Source organism: Rhinoraja longicauda, chromosome 1 (genome assembly GCF_053455715.1).
Source record: "Rhinoraja longicauda isolate Sanriku21f chromosome 1, sRhiLon1.1, whole genome shotgun sequence".
NCBI classification, from domain to species: domain Eukaryota; kingdom Metazoa; phylum Chordata; class Chondrichthyes; order Rajiformes; family Arhynchobatidae; genus Rhinoraja; species Rhinoraja longicauda.
This window is the reverse complement of record NC_135953.1, coordinates 68,350,161-68,364,544: the sequence shown is the minus strand read 5'-3', so window position 1 is coordinate 68,364,544 and position 14,384 is coordinate 68,350,161. Positions and strand designations below refer to the sequence as shown.

The 14,384-nt window shown below is 42.1% G+C and overlaps 1 protein-coding gene across 7 annotated transcripts in view; it reads right to left on the bottom strand.

Annotated features, from left to right (window-relative positions):
• pds5a (PDS5 cohesin associated factor A) overlaps nt 1-14,384 on the bottom strand; it is a 163,786-nt gene that overhangs the window by 80,776 nt on the left and 68,626 nt on the right. For all 7 annotated transcript variants that reach the window (XM_078399742.1, XM_078399715.1, XM_078399706.1 and 4 more), the window contains one exon: nt 10,909-11,049. In XM_078399742.1, the coding sequence (XP_078255868.1) occupies nt 10,909-11,049 (141 nt within the window). The remainder of the gene's footprint in view (nt 1-10,908; nt 11,050-14,384) is intronic.

Sequence of the window (14,384 nt, the reverse complement as noted above, 5' to 3'; positions counted from 1 at the left end):
AAACCAGGATGCACCACAAGTTCACTTGGCCAAATGCCAAAGCCCTTGCAGTTTCAAGTGAAAGTTATTGGACATGTGGATACACAGGATGGTAAGGGACAGGCAGTGAAACATCTTTCTTGCTGCCGGATACGTAATCACCCATGTGCACATATACAAACGACAGAAGACTGCAATAACACTACTTGCCTTAAGAAACCTTGTATTACAGAAAATCATGGTATAGAAACAAATGTGTCAATGTGGAGGTGGGGCGTGGTTGGGGGCTGGAGAGTTTCAGGCTTACAATAACAAAGCTATTCTTCCACCTAGGATTCCAAAAGTCAGGAACTTTAAGAGCGATATTTATTTTTGTTATTGCAAGCTAAAAATATTAACAACTGCATTGTTTGGTTGAGCAGCATTGCACAAGTGTCAATAGAAATGAATGATCGCCAATTAAATGGTCAGCCATTATCTTAAGAGACAATGCAGGGAGAGTTTCTTTTCCCTTGCAAGGCAGCTTTTTTTTCTGCATGTCATATTCCAAAGTAACCTTTAAGTGGTTCTTTAGCTGTTGATCGAAATCTACAATTTGGTCTATGTAATACAAATGGTATTCCCTAATTCATCATTTCTGTTATATCCAATTTGTGTTAGGAATACACGTGGTAGCAAAACTACTTATACAAAACTGTTGATAACATTATGTACTTTATTTACACATTATCTATACCATTGTACAGATCTTGCAAGTAAGATACTTTCATGATGGTGACTGTCAGACCCTTGAACCGAATGTGGGGGATCAGACTTAAGACTACCAAATTGATGAGCCAAGAATGCATGAGTCTGCGGAGGAGACTATGCAAAACCAGAATCGAGCTGATGAACCGGTGGTACAGGACATGACAGATCAGAATCCTGTACGAGTGCAGAGGCAGTGGTCAGACCAAAACCTCAAGGACAACCCAAGATATAGGATTATGAGATGTATTGACATGTGAAAATTATGCGTTATCAATGTAACTAATGCAATATCCTAAATGGCGTTGGAATGTTCAGTTTGCAATATGATGATGCAGATATTTATGTCTGCAGAGAGTTTATGGTGCAGAGAGTTAGATTTAGCTCTCAGGGCTAAAGGAATCAAGGAATATGGGGAAAAAGCAGGAATGAGGTACTGATTTTAGATGATCAGCCATGATCATATTGAATGGCAGTGCTGGCTCGAAGGGCCGAATGGCCTACTCCTACACCTATTTTTCTATGTTCGGTATCCTTTTTGTTTGATAAGGAAGGGATGTCATAGTAACTGACATCATATTTAAATGTATCACATGTTGCTATAAGTCAGAAAGGTCAGAGGACACAAGTTGCCAGGATGTGAAGGAATGGCGGACGAATAAAACAAAGCGTTTATGTTCAGTGTCCTTGAAGCGTGTTTATTACATTCGGATCAAGGTAGTGACTTTTAGCAAAGTCTGTTTATACTTGTGTATTATTACAATAATTGAAAAAATTAAGTACCAAATTCATTTTCTACTCATCACACCGAATTTAATTTCATTTTGGCAAAATTAAGCTGCAGATTAAAAAAATATAACGATTATCTGAGCCAGAATATCGGCATCCAACTAAAATGATTCACCCACTGTTTACTTCCCAATGGATAGATTTCATAGCTTAAGTATGCACAACCTATATAATGTACATTATCCATTTAAAGTAGCACATGCTGATATACCATGAGCATCTGACAAATTTTAATCAAGGCTTTTTCCTCCATTCTCTTGATTTGCAAGCATTAGTCTATGAACAGCAAAGAATATTGCTACAATTAATTTTGCTCGGGACTATACCAACTTTTCTTTTGGTCACAGATAATGTTCCCCCTACTGGCACCTGCGAGCTAGGATTCTCCTGGCAAGTAGGCCCAACTTGCCCACCGCAGTCAGACCTAGGAGGACTTGCACGGTAGGCCTGACTCCCCTGCCATGGTCTTCTGCAGGACTGAGAACCCGTCCAATGGCTTGGAAGACGCGAGGAGCAAGGGCCGATGGGGTGAACCGGGGTAATGCCCCCAGTGCCTTCAGGTAGGCTGCAGGAGGCGCCCCAAGGACACAAAGATGACCGGCCGAGGAGAGGGACGTCGGTTCGTGGGAACTGCTCCAGTACAACGAGCATACGTGCCCACCAGACTTTGGACTTGGAATAATGGCACCAAAAATGGCGGCGCCTGCATGTGCAATATATGGAAAAATAATTTCACTCTTCAGTTGCACATGTGATAAATTAAGCACCATTGACTATTGAAAATAATGGCTAGAGGCTAAATCAAAAGCAAATCAAGCAATTAAAAAAAAGACATGAAAACTATTGTGAACAGAGTAAAGAACATATGTTTACAGTATATAAATGAATGAACAATGTTGATTTGTGGCATTTTTGCCTGACTAAGATAGTTGTATGTTCCAAAGTTATTCCATGAACTTCAGCATAAAATATTTTCTGAAATTACAGTGCACTACTGAGGAAATTCATTAAACTGACATTATGCACCATTCCAAAGAGAATAGCCTGGTTCGATAAACTGATTCATTAGTGAGAGCTTGAGGTTAAAATTAACTAGGATCTTAAATAGGATCAACATTCAATGTTAAAATTCCACAGTGGACCAATTTTAATGAATCAATACTTGTGCTTAATCCCTGATGACAGATTATGAACCTAAAACATGAACTATTTATAATAATAATAATAATAAGCATTTATTTTATATTGCGCCTTATCGGGTGCTCAAAGCGGTTTACAAAAACAATCAACATAAAAACAAACAGACAAACTATCCTAACGGAAAAGCGGCGAATAAACAACGCCAGCGTCCTCTCACGTCAGGGTCCGGCAGTAGACAACAAAAAGCACAGGACACACAGATACAATTTTTACACAAACAGCCATCACAGCGATTGCTCCAGGCATACCCTCACTGTGATGGAAGGCAAAGAAAAGTCTTATCTCCTCCTCATTCTTCTCCCGTGGTGCCACGAGGTGATCGAGGCTCCCAACTTTTTGAAGCCCCCACCGGGCGATGGAAAGTCCCAGGGCCGAGCCGAGCAGGCCGATGAAAGTCCTGAGCCCCCACTGGGCGATGGAAAGTCCCAGGGCCGAGCCGAGCAGGCCGATGAAAGTCCTGAGCCCCCACCGGGCGATGGAAAGTGCTGCGGCCGAGCCACGCAGGGTGATGAAGGGCCTGCGAGCGGGTCGATCGTACCTCGCGCTTCAGGGCGGTCGAAGCTGCTACGGCTGGAGTTCCCAAAAACTGGTCGCCAGCCAGGGACCTGCGAACTCCCGATGTTGCGGTCTGCAGGGCCCACGGCCGAAGCCTCCGAGATGGTAAGTCCAGGCCCTGCGACCGGAGTCTTCAAGGTCGATCCCAGCTGGAGGCCGCCGACTCCACGATGTTAGGCCGTAGCGCGAACGGAGATACGACACGGTAAAGGTCGCATCTCCGTTGAGGAAGAGATTAGAAAAAAGGTTTCCCCCACCCCCCCCCCACATACACAGAGTTAAAAATAGAACAAAACGTACATTAAACGATGACAATAGACAAAAAACAAAAAAAAGACAGAGAGACTGCCGGTGAGCCGCAGCTGCAGAACACAGCCACGCCCCTTATTTCCCTTTCCAAAAATGATACTCAACCTGCAGATTATTTTGTTTATATTTCAGATTTATTATTTTAATTTTGCCTGAAAACGCAAAAACATAAATATTCAGAAGTCATTGAAGTAGAGAAGAGCTTGCGAGGTGTCTTGGATGTAGGTTGGAAGGGATTGGACAAGGAAGGACAAGATACATTTTAGGTATGTGGAGACGATGTTGGTGGGGCAGGAGCAGACAGAAACAATGCATCTGCCAGAGCAGTCCTGCTTTTTATCCCCCAAACCCCGTACTGACCATTCCTATCTCCCAACCTCGTCCTGCCAATTCCTATCTCCTTCCCTGATAGACACCTTGTTTCTGCGTGTTCCACCGAACCCATCTTCAAATAAACCCCACCCCGGCTAGTCCTTTCAAACCTATAACCAACGCACTTCACATCCTCTTCGTTACTTCAATAACTTCCAATTCTTAAGTCTTCATTGTCTTATTTTTACCATGGACATACAATTCCTTCAAACATCCATTTTCTCGGGGGCAGCCAAACGACCTCTGGGCCACAATTTCCCCCCGGTAACAAGCCTGGCCCCCAAGTTCGGCTGTGGGAGGCACAACCGGGGCACAAATGCTGAAGGTGGCTGGGCGAGGAGAGGGATAACCGCTTACTTGTCGATCTAGATCAAAGTGATGGCTGAAAGTCAGCAGTAGCTTGCATTTTGAAAATGGCACCAAAACTGGGCGACTCTTGTGTCCGATTTCTATACACATTGTTCTTAATGTGGGATTGTGTTTATGTGTAGTGATAATTTACTGAGTATGCAAAAAGAAGAATTTCACTGTACCTCAGTACATGTGCTAATAAAGAACCATTGACTTTGACCAATGGTTCTTCCTTGAACAGATACCTGATCAGTTTCCCTCAACCAATACCCTCATCCATCTGGTAGAACTTGTCCCCACCCACAACAACGTCTCTTTTAACTTCTTCACATTCTTCAAGTTAAAGGCGCTGCCATGCAGACTTGCATGGATCCCAGCTATGCCCATCTTTATTTTGGTTAGGTTGAACAGTCCTTGTTCCAAGCGAACCGTGGCACCATTCCCCAACTCTTTCTCTGCTACAACAAAGAATGCTTGAGGGCTGTCTCTTGCACTCGTGCATAACTCGTTCCTCAACTTTACTACCAACTTCCATCCTGCTTTCAAATTCACGCTCTCTCTCAACACCTCTCTTCCCTTTCTCGAACTCTGTCCCTATCACAGGGGACATAAGGGGCATACTATTGACTGATATCTACTATAAACCCAGAGGCTTCCATAGTTACCTTGACTGTACCTCCGCCCACCCTGCCTCTTCCAAGGGCACCATCCCTTGCTCTCAATTTCTGTCTGCACCACATCTGCACCCAAGATGAGGTTTCCACTCTATACATCCGATGTCCTCTTAATTCAGTAAACCTGGTTGGGGATTCTCTCTGCTGTTGGGGATGGATGCTTTGCCTGGGTCTCCAATGTGTCCCACAGTTCTGCTTTCCATCACCCTCCTTCAAGACGAAACAAGGATAGAGTTCCCATGGTCCTTACTTTTCATCCCACTCATTATTCAACACATCATTCTATGATATTTCCGCCATCTTCACCGTGATCCCATCACCAGTTACTTCCTCCCATTCCCACCCCTTTTTGCTTTCTGCAGAGACCACTTCATCTCTTACTCCTTGGTCCATTCATCACATGTAAATCGCCCCCTCACTTTCCCCTGAAACGCCTGTCCCTAAACCTCGTTCCTCACTTCCACGCATGGGATTCCCAATAGACGAGGCAGAGGTTCACATGCACCTTTTCAAATCTCATCTCCTGCATTTGCTGCTCAGGTCTGTATTACATCAGCGATGCTAAGCACAGACGAGGTGACTATTTTGCTGAACAACTGTGTTCAGTCCACCAAGGCCTGCTGGATCTCCTGGTTACTAACCATTTTAACTCCCCTTCCCACCCCGACTTTTCTGTCCTGGGCCTTCTCCATTGGCAGAGAGACCTCACGCAAACTGGAGGAACAGCATCTCATATTCTGCTTGGGTAACTTGCAAACCAAACAGTATGAATACTGAAAGTAAACAGAAAATGCTGGAGTAACTCAGCGGGTCAGGCAGCATCTCTGAAGAGAAGGAATGGATGACGTTTCGGGTTGAGACCCTTCTTCAGACTGAATTTTGTGTCTACCTTCGCTTTAAACCAGCATCTGCAGTTTTCTTTCCTACACAGTATGAATACTGAATTCACTAATTAATTAACACTCCCTGTTTCCCTTCTCTCTTTTCCATCCCTCCTACTCTAGTGTGTACCCAACTATCCCATGTCTCTTCCCCCCCCCCCCCCCTCCCACCCCATTCCACAACATCTCTCCCTCTGGCATTATATTTCACTCTTCTCTCCCTAACTGACACTCCTTAGTTTCCTTCTCATCAATGGCATCCACCCATCTGCTGATCAACTCCCCTCACCCGCACCCACCTATCACTTGCCAGACCCTTACCCCACCTCTTTTCCAGATTTCTTTCCCCTATAACAATCAGTCTAAAGAAGGATCTCGACCCAAAACGTGCCCATCCTTTCCCACCACATGTACTGCTCGACGCACCTAGTTATTCCAGCACTTGTGTGTTTAGGCCATAAAATTAACATGTATTAATTCAATGACTGTGGAAACAATTCCCCCCCCCCCCCCCCCAATGAAGCTCACTGGGTAATGAATTACAAAAAAGCTCAATGGTCACTTTTGTTTGCATACAAAACCAAGTTACTAGTATCAGAATGACATTTTCAGATAGTTGAATGTGTATGTGGTCAAATGCTTCAAACCATGCAGGTAGATGCCATTGCATGAATGGTAGGAGACAACTCAAGGAGTGCCGAAGAGACGTTCGCCAGAGTTGGGTGAAAGTAGATAGCCCGAATAATATTAACGTCTTGGTCTTAGTCCCTAATCTTCCCTCTCCTGCAAGCTATTGCAACTATCTTGATAAAGCTACCAGGCTGCAACATTACCATTAAACAAGCTAAAACACTCACAGCTCTTGTTGAAAGATTAAAGAAAGTAAATGAGTTCTCAAATCGTCAGTTGAAGTTCATTCCAGCTTCAACCCCTTTTCTTACATTATTGGCTACATAAACTATCACACTGGTCTTCATTTGTTCCATTTCCAAACCAAAATCAGACTACCAGCAAAAGACCATATTAGCTGAAATAAAATGTGAAAAAGCCAAAGGTTATTTGTTGTACTGAACTCCCCTACGAAAATTACCTAGCCATTAGCATTCCTATGCACCCATTTATTTCCCTGCAGTGCTTATTAATTTTCCCAGTGAAATACTTTCAGGTCATGCCTACACGTTATGTAAATAAAGCTCATTTACAACCCCAGGCTCTTTGAAGCAGAATTAAGCCACTTTGCCTCTCATCACTAATCTGCCATTCAATAAGATCCTAGATTTTTAATGAAAGATCGCCAGATCTTCATCCCCACCCACCCGCGAGTCTGTTTTTTTAAAATAAATGGACTCACCACCGCTCTCTGGAGAACAATCCTCGCCACTCTAATCCTGTTATGCATTTTAGTCCTTCAACTCCAATAGCATTCTACTAAATATTTTTTGCAGCCTCTTCATCTGCAAGGTCTTCACATCTTTCCTAAATTGCACAGGGTAGGGAATGCACACAATCTCTGGTTGGGCAGCAGTATTTTATCAAGAAATAACACAATTGTTTTTGTACAGTGTGTCCATTCATAGAATCCATTACCTTGTATTCTTTGCTGTCATTTTCGAATATTAATGGTTATTAAAAGTTTAAAATTAAAAGACAAAACATTAAATTTATGCTCATTGCGACCTCCCAAAATTTGATTTTACAAATTCAGAATTTTACATCAAAATTCATAATATGGCGCGTAATACAAATTTTCAGCAAAAATATGTATGCATGCCAAATGTGCGTACGCGTTGCACTACATTCATGTGTGAAAAACGACTATTATTTCCAACAGTCTGTAGTTCATGGACTACATGTACAATGTCAGGCCTATCATGAATATATTTTACTATTTATCTTTGTCAGGTACGTCGAACAATCCCTGTTCCAGACGTACACCAACCCCATCCCCAAACTCTACTTCCGCTACATTGACGACTGCATTGGTGCTACCTCTTGTACCCATGCAGAACTCACTGACTTCATACATTTCACCACCAATTTCCATCCTTGTCCTCACCTTCCACCCCATCAGCCAGCGTATCCAACAAATCATCCTCCAACATTTCCGTCACCTCCAACGGGATCCCACTACTGACCACATCTTCCCATCTCTTCCCCTTTTTGCGTTCCGCAGAGACCGTTCCCTCCGTAACTCCCTGGTCCACTTGTCCCTTCCTACCCAAACCACCCCCTCCCCAGGCACTTTCGCCTGCAACTGCAGGAGATGCAACACCTGTCCCTTTACCTCCCCCCTCGACTCCATCCAAGGACTCAAACAGTCTTTCCAGGTGAGACAGAGGTTCACCTGCACTTCCTCCAACCTCATCTATTGTATCCGCTGCTCTAGATATCAACTTCTCTACATCGGCCAGACCAAACGCAGGCTTGGCGATCATTTCGCTCAACACCTTTGCTCAGTCCGCCTTAACCAACCTGATCTCCCGGTGGCTGAGCACTTCAGCTCCCCCACTCCCAGTCTGACCTTTCTGTCATGGGCCTCCTCCAGTGCCATAGTGAGGCCCACCGGAAATTGGAGGAACAGCACCTCATATTTCGCTTGGGCAGCTTGCAGCCCAGCGGTATGAACATTGACTTCTCCAACTTTAGATAGTTCCTCTGTCCCTCTCTTTCCACCCCCCTCCCCCTTCCCCTTCCCAGTTCTCTCGCTATCTTCCTGTCTCCACCTATATCCTTTCTTTGTCCCGCTCCCCTGACATCAGTCTGAAGAAGGGTCTCGACCCGAAACGTCACCCATTCCCTCTCTCCTAGATGCTGCCTGACCTGCTGAGTTACTCCAGCATTTTGTGATACCTTCTACTATTTATAGAAAGGTTATTGAACAGAAATACTTTTTGCAACATAAAGAAAAAATTGTTTTGTTTTGTCTATTTTGCTTTTTCCTCACATCCCAATTCTCATGGTATTGAATAAAAGAACAGTGGTCATAAAATGTATGACTAAGTTATGAAGAAAGTTTCACTTAAAACTGCACATAGCTAATTTAATTGAAAACATACTTGCTCCAGTGGTCTTCAACAGCAAATCACATAGGTCCATGTCTGCCCCCTACTCCCCCCCCCACCCCCCCTTTCCCCCCACCCTCCTCCATTCCCCCTCCCACTCACCTCAGCACCTCATCATCACTCCCCCGCACCACAACCCCTCACCCCCCCATTCACCCACCCCATTCCCTCTCAACATCAACCCTTGCGAAGCCGGGCCAGCGAGGCGAGTACAGGCCAGCGGCGAGGGGAGGCTAGCCAGCTATGAGAGGCGAGGTGAGGCCGGGCCAGCGAGGCGAGTACAGGCAAGAGGCGAGGCCAGGCCAGAGGCGAGGGGAGGCTGGGCCAGCAGCGAGGCAAGGCCGGGCCAGCCCAGAGGCAAGGCGAGTGTAGGCCAGTGGCAAGGCGAGCAGCGGGGCATGGGTTTTGCGGAAAAATGTGAGGCGAAATCGGAATGGTGGAGATGAAATAAGAAAGCGAAAACCTTCCGCCAAATTCGGAAGAGTTGGGAGGTCTGCTCATTATAAAGAAAAATCACTGTCATGTCAAAATGCCCCCTTTCCCGTGATGTTTCTCTTAACTGAAATTGAAGGAATCAGGCAGATTTTACAGTGTAAAAGTTGGTAAAATACAGGAAGTTGTGCTCCACTGCTGGACTTCAGAAGTCTCGTATTAGCATTGAGCTAGGATAATGTTGGCTCAAACTGGTCAGGAAGTTTGAAACTTTGTGCTTATACAGGAATCCAGAACTTCCTAAAAGTTATACAGGAAAATGTCTGCATTTACATGTACAATTGCATGCATTTCTCAGGAAACACCAGGCCTACCTATCTTGTCCTTACTACTAAATTACATTATTGCATTCCCCACGTCAAATTTCATCCTCTCACTGCATCTATATTCTCTTCAAATCTTTTACCATCACCCTTGTTGCTTACTCTTTCAAGTTTGACGATTCTGAAATGTATCCAGTACAGCTTGTTCAAGGCATAAGTAAAACAGTTGTCCAAGTACCAACTCTTGGGAAACATTAATCATCATCCTTCCCTTGTGCAAAAAACATAACCGTTCACCATGAGCGTTTCATGTGGTGAAGCCAATCACTTATCCACTACTACTGCTTTTCATTCTTATCCAGATGCAGAGCAACGATAGAAAATTATTTTAAAGATAAATGAAAAACATTGTTCCAAAGATTAACAATCTTTGTCAACAAGTTTTTTTTGTGGTTCTTTAAACACAATTTCAAATCTAGTATTTATGATTATCTATATACTAAAACTCTCGTTTGTTCTTGTTTGTGACTGAACTTCAGCCAAAACGGTACACGATAGCGTGACAATTTTAGGCCCACCTTACTCACCATTGTCACTTTAGTGATAATGCAAGTAGTTTTATTGAAATCCGTTATAATTTTAAAGTTATTCACATTTTAAAGTTTAAATCGATCTCCTAGGGAGGGGGGTGGAGGATAAGGGGGTTGAGGAGGATGGTGGGGATGAGGGGAAGGGGAGGTAGAGGGGGAGTGGAGGGGGGGGTGAAGGGAGGGGGTGAAGGGAGGGAGGATAAGGGGGTTGAGGGGGAGGGAGGGGAATAGGGGGCGGGAAGGGGGGGGGAGGAGAGGATGCTGCACCAATGCAGGAGAGGTTTGGGCCCAACGGGTCCACTTGGTCTAGTTTTCTCTAAAATTCCAACTCAAAGTCATTAATCCAAGGCATTAGTTGTTTCATTATACAGATGATTATCAAACATCACCTCTTTTTCTCTACACCTTGCTTGATCATAGGCATTGTTTTTATTTCCTCAGCTCTCACCTGGTTTTGTATGCTCACTAAATTTACTCAATACAACCATTCAATTCCTTGTACATTTTGAAAGTCCTTGTAAATATTATTACAATTGTTTCCATCATAACAAAGTTGCTTCGACATTACATTTGATAGGATTTACATTATTTCTGAAGAAAGAAAACCTTAGCAATCATGGATCTTTAAACATAATTAAACTCACCTTCAGCTTAAACTCGAGCTGTGGCATAACTGACAGCAGTAGATGAGGATCAATAGCAAAAAGCTCCATAATGAGATCAAACACATGTTCAGACAAATCACTGACGGAAGACTTTCCCAGAACTAGGACCTGGTTAAAAAACTGGTGGAAGAAATTCCAGGAAACAATATTAAGCATTGACAGACTTTAATGAGGCCATTAGAAACAAAATATTTAAATGTACAAATAACAATTAAATTGATAATACCCATTACAATACACAGGAAATTTAACTCAATTCTATCTGCCATGTCAAAATTGGTGCAGCATCAAATTGTCTAAATAAGAGAAAAATGAATGTTCCCATATTTCCCATTATGCTTTGAACAATAAAATGCAATAATTTTTAAACTTGCAAGGGAATTACTTTTTCATCCAATACTTCAAATTTATTGACAACTACCCATATCAAAACTTCAAAATAATTTTTACACTTATTAAACTAAAGGAATTTCCACATGACTTAAGTTTTGTTGTGAACTCGGAGAGACGAATTAAAAGGAGGCAAAATACTGATTTGCATTCCAACCAAATTTTAGTTTAAAATAGATTCTAAATTTAGCAATATCTGGGGTTTGTACAGCACAGAATTCAGTTCTGATTCAGAAATCTTAATGCTACATAACCAAGAAATGACACATATGGGAGATTCTATTCCACAGCACTAAGGCGGCTTTTTGGACACAGAATACAGTGGCAGCCCTAAATTTTAGAAGTGGAGAAAGTTGTTAAAATGTCAAAATAAGAGTCAACATAAAGTGCTGTTTCATATCTTTTTTGTAATGCAAAAAATTATTTTAAACATATATCTTGCTCCGTATTCTGATACTTATTATTGATATAATTACTTTAAAAATAGCATAATTCAGCCAGTCGTCCTTTGTTATGGAATGACATATTTAGCAGATTATAACCAGGAGCTGGGTGAGGTTTCCCTCCTCTGCGAATTCTTCTGAATCAGTTATATGAGCCCTGAAACAAATGCACTAAGAAATATATAAACACTAATACAGATTTTAACTAGATTGATTTTTAAAAAAATCAACCAAGCACCACAGTGTCACAGCTAATAGAACTGCTGCCTCAACTCTGGGTTCAATCCTGATCTCCAGTGCTGCCTTGTGGAGCACAGTTTTCTCTTTGACCATGTCCTCTGGTTTCCAAACTACATGCCAAAGATGTGCTCATTGGTAGGCTAATTGGGTAAGTGACTTCTAGTAGAGGTGGGTAGGAGAGATTATGGGAATGTGGAGAACAATATTTACACAAATAATTTGAGGGAAGGGGGTAAATGGGGTTATTCAGAACCAGTTTATATGCTCCATGGGCCAAATGGCCTCCTGTATTATAAATAAATATGAAATAAATGCAAGAATGCTATTACAAAATTATTACATTTATTTTGGCGATTTTTCTATATGGGTGCTTTTCAATTTAACAGCTAAAAGTAATAAAATTCAGTTACCAATGTGCACTGTTCAATGGCATTTAAAAAAAGGCCTTTCTCTTTAACATGATAAAAATTGTGATTTAAGGTGATGACTGTGTTGTAAAACATTTCAAAAATAAATTCAGAAACAGTATTATCATAAATTGCCATCTTTGAATTCTTCAGAGCTTCCCCAACAAAGCACTCAACAAAATTCAAACATTTTATTGAAGAAAGCAAAAAATATTTAAAACGAAAGCATTCAAAAACATTCATTGGAATTTGGCTCGTGCATCACAGGAACAGGCCCTTTGGCCACAATGTCTGTGCAACTGCAACATCAAATTAAACCAATCCCACCTTTCTGGACATTGTCTATATCCCTCCATTCCCTGCCTGCTCGTGCCTGTTTAAATGCCTCTTAAATGATGTTATCATATATTCTTCCATTTTTTTCCTCTGGCAGCATGTTCCAGGCCCCCACTCTTGCCTCGCACATCATCTTTAATCGTTCCTTTAACTCAAAGCTATGCCTTCCTAGTATTCAACATTTCCATTCAGCTTTCTCTGCCTGGTCTGTCCTATTTCAGTCGAGCCTCTCAGTTCTTAAAAAATTGAAATTAAACATTGCAGGGATTTAATGATGATGGTTCAGAACATGGTTCAGGCATTTAGCACATCTGAACAGTGTGCCCATTAACATTTTGGTGCAATTATCTGAATATTTTAATTATTCATTATTCAGCCAATGCAGTGGGTCTTCTCCTTGAACCATTTGCATGGCAGTTGGATATAACTGAATGACTTGATAGCCTATATCACAAAACATCTAAGAAACCAAAAATGAGGTTATAGTAGTCATATGCAAGCTGTCAGTTCAATCACAACAAGGCATTACTTGCTAAAGAATAGACACCGAACAATTATCATATTGAAAGGACATTATGAGCCATAAGGTACAAGATTACTTGTATCCAAAAAGGAAAATAAGGTGTTCCGCGATGTAGCGGCCAGCTTCTCGTCTATCTCGTCTAACTCTGTAGTGTCCAAACTACAGCAAAATACACGGTAATAATATTAATAAGCAAAAATAACTAATAACTGCAAAATGGCTCCTACAATGATATTGATATAGAATTGTGATCAAGGTCAGGATTGAAACCAGGACACCACATGCCTTTTCTTTGTTATACGGCGAGGCTTATTGCAGTTCAACTCACTGCCCCTTATGTTAACCATATTTATTTACACTATTGCTGATTAAGTTTGTTAGATGATGAATATAGCTGCCATAGTAAACATGCAGAAAGGCAAGGCACTTTCAAAATCCCTGTTAGGGGTGTTAAAAGGGTCGCAACTTGATTTCAACAGGAGGTAATGGCAGTGTTAAGTCTCATTTCCAGTATGGTTAACCCTCCGTCATGTTAAATGGGATAACCATTGTGTTATTTTTGTTTAAATCAATGACAGCGTTACATGCCTAAATGGAATGCCAATATGAACTTTGAGGCACGATTGAGATCAAAATTGTATACTATCCCAGGCTTTAACAACATAGACCATGGCATCCCTATCATCATTATAATGGGAAATTAATCCCAGTCCAATGCAGAGATTGAAAGTTTATAGCAGCAGCATTAGTTGCACTTCAGAATGAAATTTGTATGTTAACAATGGATGGCCAAAGACAGAACTAAGTTGTGGGTCTCGACCAAACACCACCCATTCCTTCTCTCCAGAGATGCTGCCTGTCACAATTTTGTGTCTACCTTCGATTTAAACCAGCATCTGCAGTTCTTTCCTATACATAAGTTGTTCCAGACATAGCTCTAAACTCCTAAAAGCCCATTTGAGAATGACTGCAAGCAAGCAGACAACCAAGAGAAAAATGTTTCATTCAATTTCCTTATTTAATGTATGGCTGAATGCAATATCGGCCATCGGAACACAGCTACCAGACTTGGAGGGCATCTACAACACACGATGCCTCAGAAAAGCCACCAGCATC